The 9,680-nt window shown below is 43.1% G+C and overlaps 1 protein-coding gene across 1 annotated transcript; it reads left to right on the top strand.

The window, feature by feature from the left end:
- The first annotated feature begins 907 nt into the window (after positions 1-907).
- LOC112263121 (probable peptidyl-tRNA hydrolase) lies at positions 908-9,156 on the top strand. Its single transcript, XM_024439117.1, has 6 exons — positions 908-926; positions 1,279-1,405; positions 5,511-5,730; positions 8,004-8,103; positions 8,207-8,252; positions 8,452-9,156. Exons 2-6 carry the CDS (start codon positions 1,298-1,300, stop codon positions 8,719-8,721), a joined length of 744 nt encoding a protein of 247 aa, XP_024294885.1. The 5' UTR covers positions 908-926; positions 1,279-1,297; the 3' UTR covers positions 8,722-9,156.
- The last annotated feature ends 524 nt before the right edge of the window (positions 9,157-9,680 follow it).

Genomic DNA, 9,680 nt, shown 5'->3' with positions numbered 1-9,680 from the left:
GTTTGTGTTGTATTTGGCCCAAACATAATGCTTTGTATTCAAGACAAAAATATCCATTCTTTGCCACTTTTCTTGCAGTATTACTTCAGTGCCTTATTGCAAACAGGATGCATGTTTTGGAATATTTTTATTGTGTACAGGCTTCCTTCTTTTCACTCTGTTATTTAGATTAGCATTGTGGAGTAACTACAGTGCTGTTGATCCATTCTCAGTTATTTCCTATCCTATCAGAGCCATTAAACTCTTTTTTTAAATCACCATTGGCCTCATGGTGATATGCCTGAACGGCTTCCTTCTCCTCCTGCAACTGAGTTAGTGTTGATACACCATCCAAAGTGTAATTAATAACTGCAGCATGCTAATCTACCAATAGGTGCCCTTCTTTGCGAACCATTGGTCTTTGTGGTTGAAACTTTGCTATAAGTTCTCTGCTCGACTGAGGAACCTTACAGATAATTGTATGTGTAGGGTACAGAGATGGGGTAGTCATTTACAAATCCTGTTAAACACTATTATTGCTTACAGAGTGAGTCCTTGCAAGTTATTACGTGACTTGTTAAGCACATGTTTACTCCTGAACTCATCTAGGCTTGAATACTTATTGACACAAGGCATTTCAGCTTTTCATTTTTATTCATTTGTAAACATTTCTAAACACATTTTCCACTTTGACTAATGGGGTGTTGTGTGGAGATCGTAAAAAAAAAATCTAAATTTAATCCATTTTAAATTCAGGCTGTAACACCACAAACTGTGGCAAAAGTCAAGGGGTGTGAATAGTTTCTGAAGACACCGTAAGTGAATTTATAAACCTCCAAGCTAGGTGGCGGTATGGTTGAAAAGATCAGAAGTTGGTCACAATGAACCCTCTCAGTTTTCTGTCCACCAGTCTCTTTGATTAATGTCAAAGTTGCATGGTACGGCAGGTTTGTTTTTACCAAAAGAGCTATATAGATATCCTTTTCCAATGTTTCTTATTTTGTGTTCTCAATTTTATAGCGATGGCCGAGATTTTTAAACTATAGACATTTCAAATATATTAGTTTATTACTGAACTGAAACGTCAGGAGTACGTTATTGGATCTAAGCTATTGATGGTGGTCACAGACAGTAGGCTTTTGACGCTATGCTCCAAGAGAACATGAAGTTATGAACGCAAAAGTGTTTAACGTTGCCTTTTCTGTGCTTATGAGAAACGTCAATAGACATTAAAGCCTGGGAAACGTTACTGTTGTTGGTAGGTCTAAACTTTGGTTTTGTGTGTCACCGTTTTTCAAGACTCCTGAACTTTGTCACAATGAGACGACTTTTATTAAAACTGATAAATCGAGCGATGCTGACTGGACCCGTTGGACCTATGATGGGCAGTGAAGCTGGAGTCCACACAAATTCTCGCCGGAAACTGGTAAGTGAATTATTAAAGAAAACTATTGCAACCCAAATATGTTGTAGTCAGTACACTGTTTTGACTAGATTGAATACAGTTGGTCAGTGTTGACTTTTCAAGCAGGTTAGGAGAATTAATATAGCAGTTTCGGACAATTAGGTTAAGGTTAGCTAACATGCAAACACTTTAAATGTTTGACGTACATTTGACAAACTTTATCTATGTTTTTACGTTATAAAAGTGAAATGCATGTTTGTTTTTTTGCTTCTGTGTGTTATTGTCAATGGTTGTCCTGTGACGTGAACGGACAAAATTGGTGAGGGAGGAGCGCCCTTTTGAAGTCATGTTGTCAACAATGTAGCATGGTGCATCGTCCAGAAACATACATCTCTTTTCCATAAAATAGATGTTAGAATTTCAAATTAGTTTTCATTGGGAAGGCAGATAAAGCATTTTTTAATCAAAAGTAATGAGTTTTGCATGTGAAAACAGTATCATACTCATCACCCCACGTGCTTAATCTAGCCTAGGCTAACTCACTTGTTTTGAGCCGATTTCACCGTGGGATTTGAACAGGACACCTGGCTCATGAGGAGATTTGGCAGGAGGAGACTTGGCAGGAGGAGACGTTAGGTCCCTTAGCCTACTACTGTAGCCTTCACCTTCCTAGGTATGAGTGTCTTTTGGGCTGCAAAAGCTCACTAGGCAAAAAGTATTTAAAATAAAAAATGATGGCTTTTAACTAACTGACATATCTGTTTTTATTATTAGATGGATAATAGATTGTTTTAGGCATACAAGTTATGTTAGTTATTGATAACGACTAGGCGTGTAGCGGTATACCGCTCAGTTTGAAAGCAGGCTATTGCAATATAGAAAATAAATCTTCTATTTATTTTCTATAAGTTCACAGTTCTAATTATGGGAAGGAGAATGGGAACAATGGCAAAAGCATGGCAGAGTCTTTCAACAGGCCTTTCTGCAGCCACAACTCTACAACCTTTTTTTGTGGCCGTTGTGCTTTGAGAAAAAGTAGACTTTTATGTGACCTGTCACGAATTTAGAATGAGTCATAGGCTTATGTAGCGGACTAAACTCCACTCCACTACTTTTAATCAGGGCAAGGTGACTGGAAACATGACCGAATACAAACAGTGTAGCTATTCCCTCTGCAAGGCAATCAAACAAGCTAAGTGCCAGTATAGAGACAAAGTAGAGTCACAATTCAACGGCTCAGACACGAGAGGTATGTGGCAGGGTTTACAGTCAATCACGGACTACAAAAGGAAAACCAGCCCCGTCCCGGACCACGATGTCTTGCTCCCCGACAAACTAAATCACTTCTTTGCTCGCTTTGAGGACAACAGTGCCACTGACACGGCTCGCTACCAAAAACTGTGGGCTCTCCTTCACTGCAGCCAACATCCCAGACTGCATCCCCATCCGCGTCCCCAGAGCATGTGCAGACCAGCTTGCTGGTGTGTTTATGGACATATTCAATTAATCCTTATCCCAGTCTGCTGTTCCAACATGCTTCAAGAGGGCCACCATTGTTCCTGTTCCCAAGAAAGTGAAGGTAACTGAGGTAAATTACTATCGCCCTGTAGCACTCACTTCCGCCATCATGAAGTGCTTTGTGAGACCACCTCACCTCCACCCAACCTGAAACCCTAGACCCACTCCAATTTGCTTACCGCCCCAATAGGTCCACAGACGACGCAATCACACTGCCCACTGCCCTAACCCATCTGGACAAGAGGAATACCTATGTAAGAATGCTGTTCATCGATTACAGCTCAGCATTTAACACCATAGTACCCTCCAAACTCATCATTAAGCTCGAGACCCTGGGTCTCGAACCCGCCCTGTGCAACTGGGTCCTGGACTTCCTGACAGGCCGCCCTCAGGTGGTGAGGGTAGGTAACATCATCTCCACCCCGCTGATCCTCAACACTGGGGCCCCACAAGGGTTTGTTCTCAGCCCTCTCCTGTACTCCCTGTTCACCATGACTGCGTGGCCATGCACGCCCCCAGCTCAATCATCAAGTTTGCAGTCAACACTACAGTTGTAGGCTTGATTACCAACAACAATGAGACAGCCTACAGGGAGGAGGTGAGGGCCCTTGGAGTGTGGTGTCAGGAAAATAACCTCACACTCAATGTCAACAAAACAAAGGAGATGATCGTGGACTTCAGGAAACGGCAGAGGGAGCACCCCTATCCACATCGACGGGACAGTAGTGGAGAAGGTGGAAAGTTTTAAGTTCCTCGGCGTACACATCACGGACAAACTGAAATGGTCCACCCACACAGACAACGTGGTGAAGAAGGCGCAGCAGTGCCTCTTCAACCTCAGGAGGCTGAAGAAATTCAGCTTGTCACCGAAAACACTTACAAACTTTTGCAGATGCACAATCGGGAGCATCCTGTCGGGCTGTATCACCGCCTGGTACGGCAACTGCTCCGCCCACAACCATAAGGCTCTCCAGAGGGTAGTGAGGTCTGCACAATGCATCACCAGAGGCAAACTACCTGCCCGCCAGGACACCTACACCACCCGATGTCACAGGAAGGCCAAAAAGATCATCAAGGACAACAACTACCCGAGCCACTGCCTGTTCACCCCGCTATCATCCAGAAGGCGATGTCAGTACAGGTGCATCAAAGCTGGGACCGAGAGACTGAAAAACAGCTTCTATCTCAAGGCCATCAGATTGTTAAACAGCCATCACTAACATTGAGTGGCAGCTGCCAACATACTCACTCATCTCTAGCCACTTTAACAATGAAACATTTGATGTAATAAATGTATCACCAGCCACTTTAAACAATGCCACTTTATATAATGTTTACATACCCTACATTACTCATCTCATATGTATATACTGTACTCTATACCGTCTACTGCATCTTGCCTATGCCGTTCGGCCATCGCTCATTCATATATTTGTATGTACATATTCTTATTCATTCCTCTACACTTGTGTGTATAAGGTAGTTGTTGTGAAATTGTTAGATATTACTGCATGGTCGGAACTAGAAGCACAAGCATTTTGCTACACTTGCATTAACATCTGCTAACCATGTGTATGTGACAAATAAAATTTGATTTGATGAAGAAAGTTTCTGATGACTCCACCAACGGAGTGGAGCAGATACCACGCTTTGTGGAATCTGGCTCCGACTACATCGATTCACCTAAGGTCAATACTTCAATTATTTTTTATTATGAAACGCCTACCTTGTACCTATGTTTGTCCTCTGTAGTTGGGTGCCTTTTTTTGTTTGCTGAAATCCATAATTTTTCAATAAACGTTAACCAAATGCAACCACCAACTCTTTGTTCATTGCTGTTGCTCTAAGATGGAAAATCATTTATAATTCGAATGTGCCAATTGAATCTCAGCAGGGAAACAGTCGTTGGTTTTATTTGATTCATGTTTATTTGAAAAAGTATGGATTTCAGCAAACAAAGAAAAGCATGCAACTACAAAGGACAAACCAGTACAAGACAGGGGGTTTCATTATGTACAGTTTCTGAAGTACTGACCTTTGGCGAATTGATGTAATCAGTGCTAGATTCCACAAAGCCTGGTCTCCGCTCCACTTCGTTGGTGGAGTCATCAGAAACTTCCTACACCATTGAGTGGAGTTTAGTCCGCTAAGGCCTACGTGTCTATTTCACAATAAGCCGTGATGAAGGGCTCGCTTCGCCTGCGATCAGTCCTTTGATTTAGTTCACGCTGTCCATTTTGCTGATTTTTATGCACTTGTATTAGGACACATCAAGGGATTCTCACAGGCGGGTTATATGTCTTTAAAGTTTGCTATGTGGGGTAGCAGCAATGTAGGCTACCTGGGGCTTCTACATTTTTATTCTTCATAATTATAAGTTAGACATGAAGAGCTCCAAAAACAAGGCTCCCTGGCACAATTATGAGCCAAAAACTGATTTTGATCATATATTTGAAACGAGACTTTGTTATTGTTAGTTAAAAATGTGTGGCTAGCATGACACAAATCAGTATGTTCTTGTGGTAGGAGAACCACTGTGCTCACCAATGACGTTTAGAGAAATATAATATGCAAAGATGGAAAATATGTATTTATTGTCGTTGTGCAGGTTGTGGGACTGGGAAACCCTGGAATGAACCGTTCACGCCACAGCGTAGGCATGGCAGTGCTGGAAGCACTTGCTTCCCGGCTTGGGGTAGCTGATAACTGGCGTGCTGATAGGCATGTGTCCGGTGAGGTCATCGTATGTGACATCCAGGACACCCAAATCGTGCTTCTCCGACCACGACTACTGATGAACATAAATGGTGTATCCGTGGCCAAAGCAGGTGAGGAATCTTGTCTTCTTGATGTCTTTTTACATTTTATGCATTTTGAGTTTTGACTGTCTGAGGAATTAGTTCAAAAGGCTAGTTGTAAACATGTTCTCATTTACAACTGCGACCTGGCCAAGATAAAGCGAAGCAGTGCGACACAAACAACAACACAGTTACACATGGAATAACAAACATACAGTCAAAAATACAATAGAAAAGTCTATATACAGTGTTTGCAAATGAAGTAGGGTAAGGGAGGTAAGGCAATGAATATGCCATAGTGGCTAAATAATTACAATATAGCAAATAAACACTGGAGTGATAAATGTACAGAAGATGAGTGTGCAAGTAGAGATACTGGAGCGCAAAGGAGCAAAATAAAAAAATACAAATAACAGTGTGGGGATGAGATAGTTGGATGGGCTATTTATAGATGGGCTATGTACAGGTGCAGTGATCTGTGAGCTGCTCTGACAGCTGGTGCTTAAAGCTAGTGAGGGAGTTATGAGTCTCTAGCTTTAGTGATTTTTGCAGTTCGTTCCAGTCATTGGCAGCAGAGAACTGGAAGAAAGGGGGTCCTAAAGAGGAATTGGCTTTGGGGGTGACCAGTGAAATATACCTGCTGGAGCGCGTGCTATGGGTGGGTGCTGCTATGGTGACCAGTGAGCTGAGATAAGGCGGGGCTTTACCTAGCAGAGATTTGTAGATGACCTGGAGCCATTGGGTTTGGCGACGAATATGAAGCGAGGGCCAGCCAAAGAGAGCATACAGGTCGCAGTGGTGGGTAGTATATGGGGCTTTGGAGACAGAATGGGGGACACTGTGATAGACTGTATCTAATTTGCTGAGTAGAGTGTTAGAGGATATTTTGTAAATTACATCCCCGAAGTCAAGGATCGGTAGGATAGTCAGTTTTATGAGGGTATGTTTGGCAGCATGAGTGAAGGATGCTTTGTTGCAAAACAGGAAGCCGATTTGATTTTGGGTTGGAGATGCTTAATGTGAGTCTGGAAGGAGAGTTTACAGTCTAACCAGACACCTAGGTATTTGTAGTTGTCCACATATTCTAAGTCAGAACCGTCCAGAGTAGTGATGCTGGACGGGTGGGCAGGTGTGGGCAGTGATCAGTTGAAGAGCATGCATTTAGTTTTACTTGCATTTAAGAGCAGTTGGAGGCCACGGAAGGATAGTTGTATGGTATTGAAGCTCGTCTAGAGGTTAGTTGACACAGTGTCCAAAGAACTGCCAGAAGTATACAGAATGGTGTCGTCTGAGGTGGATCAGAGAATCACCAGCAGCAAGAGCGTCATCATTGATGTATACAGAGAAAAGAGTCGGACCGAAGATTGTACCCTGTGGCACCCCCATAGAGACTGCCAGAGGTCTGGACAACAGGCCTTCCGATTTGACACACTGAACTTTGTTTGAGAAGTAGTTAGTGAACCAGGTGAGACAGTCATTTGAGAAACCAAGTCTGTTGAGTCTGCTGATAAGAATGTGGTGATTGACAGAGTTGAAAGCCTTGGCCAGGTCGATGAAGACAGCTGCACAGTATTGTCTCTTATCGATGGCGGTTATGATATCGTTTAGGACCTTGAGCGTGGCTGAGGTGCACCCATGGCCAGCTCGGAAATCAGATTGCATAGCAGAGAAGGGACGGTGGGATTCAAAATGGTGGGTGATCTGTTTGTTAACTGGCTTCCAAAGAATTTAGAAAGACAGGGTAGGATAGATATAGGTCTGTAGCAGTTTGGGTCTAGAGTGTCTTCCCCCTTTGAAGAGGGGGGATGACCCCGGCAGCTTTCCAATCTTTGAGGATCTCAGACGATACGAAAGAGAGGTTGAACAGGCTAGTAATAGGGATTGCAACAATTTCGGTGGATAATTTTAGAAAGAGAGGGTCCAGGTTGTTTAGCTCAAATGATTTGTAGGGGTCCAGATTTTGCAACTCTTTCAGAACATCCAGTTATCTGGATTTGGGTGAAGGAGAAATAGGGAGGCTTGGGCAAGTTGCTGTGGGGGGTGCAGGGCTGTTGACCGGGGTAGGGGTAGCCAGGTGGAAAGCATGGCCAGCTGTAGAAAAATGCTTATTGAAATTCTCAATTATTGCAGATTTATCGGTGGTCACAGTGTTTCCTAGCCTCAGTGCAGTGGGCAGCTGGGAGGAGGTGCTCTTATTCTCCATGGAAAAAGCTAGCCTTTGCTTTCCTGTTTGTTAATGATATTTGATCATATGAATGATATCATTGTTAGTGATATTTTGTTTTTAATGACCTTGAATCAAGCGGGTAAATACAGCATCAAGCCTGAGCACATACTGCTGGTTCATGATGAGTTGGATAAGCCTCTTGGAAAGCTTGCAATGAAACAAGGAGGGAGCGCCAGGTGAGTTGATTCCCAGACAGATATCAGCATGACTATTGACGCTATCTGACAACAATGTGATCTTCCCAACTTTGTGCTCATTCTATATGTTGTTGATTGACAGGGGTCACAATGGTGTGCGGTCCTGTGTCGAGTGTCTGCAGACTGATGTAAGTAACTTTCCACACAGACAAATACTATCCCTTCCCACATTGGGAGGAATTGAGAGGTGACTGTTCCCTTTGACAAATTTGTGGAAAGTGCTAGAGAATCCAGAGAAATGTCATGTCTGTCAAAGGAAACTGTTGTCTGGGGGGGGGGTGCAAAAAGACAGACAATAAATTACTATTCTATTCTTGTGGCCCCCAGGTGATGCCCAGACTGCGTATTGGGATTGGCAGACCATCAGGTAAAACATCAGTGGACAGGCATGTTCTGGGCCGCTTCTCTCAGGAGGAACAGGAGGTTCTGAGTGGGGTTTTAGAAGAGAGTGTGGACATTCTCCTCTCCCAGCTCACTGACAAGGAGAATGTGCAGTCCCCAGTGTCGCCACGTGGAGGCAGACTAGCATCACAGACTGGGAAACAAAGGGAGCGTTTAAGCGCTCCACGAAAGGACACGACCACTGGCCAGACCTGAGACTAACAAGAGACTTTGACAGAGCCAGTGAAACTAAGAATACTCTGGGATAGTAGCTTTGCTGCTGCTGAAACAAAGCTGCCTCTTGCAGAAATATGAAAGTGTGTACATGTTTTTATTTATTATGACTTTGTTTATGCTCTGGTTTAGGATGTATGTGAAATGAATGCCAAGTAAGCACACTTCGTTTCAAGGACAAAGAATTTAGATGTGTATAAGATAATCATCGCATAGATCTAGATTGGTATGCAGTATGCATTTATTTTTAAGTTTCCCAAACTACCATGTGTATGGCTTTTGGTGGTCTAATTATGTGCAAGGTTGAAGGAGAGACCAATACTTGATTTTAAAATGATTAAACAACCATCTTACCAATGGCATTGAGAAGAAATGGAACTAATAGTGAATAAACGGAGGGTTTTCCTGATAAAAGAACATGGTTCATTCATGTTTCAGCCACCCAAAGTCTCACATCATCTAAACTCATTGTCTTTGGTGTATTTACTGATACAACATATTCCATCCTTTAATTGTCAGCCTATAACCACACTCTTAATCAACAAGCGTTCTTAATGAGCAGTAGCAAACAGTCAATAAGTGTAGGATTCTCACCAAAGTGAATACCAGCCCACAAAAACTGAGAAAGGACCATATAAAAAGTACAGAAAGAGGCAGAATGAGAGAAGGAAAAACTGATAGAATGGGCCAAATAGATTGCAATGCAGGTCGAAAGAAAGGGCGGGGGAGAAAACAATGGGGGCCAAACATTGTAGGATAGGGCTGTTTGAAGCCTTCTGTTTGGCCTTAGCTCAGAGTCACAACAAAGCATCAGGGCCACACTTGTGGATGTGGGGAATGGGACTCAAAGGGAATCTCTCCACTCATGACAGAGCCCCACCTCTCTACCCCTTTCGCTTTCTCTCATGTGACCCCCTTGAGCCAGCCATCTCACCTACCAG

Source organism: Oncorhynchus tshawytscha, linkage group LG12 (genome assembly GCF_018296145.1).
Source record: "Oncorhynchus tshawytscha isolate Ot180627B linkage group LG12, Otsh_v2.0, whole genome shotgun sequence".
NCBI lineage: Eukaryota > Metazoa > Chordata > Actinopteri > Salmoniformes > Salmonidae > Oncorhynchus > Oncorhynchus tshawytscha.
This window is presented reverse-complemented; position numbering and strand designations above follow the sequence as displayed.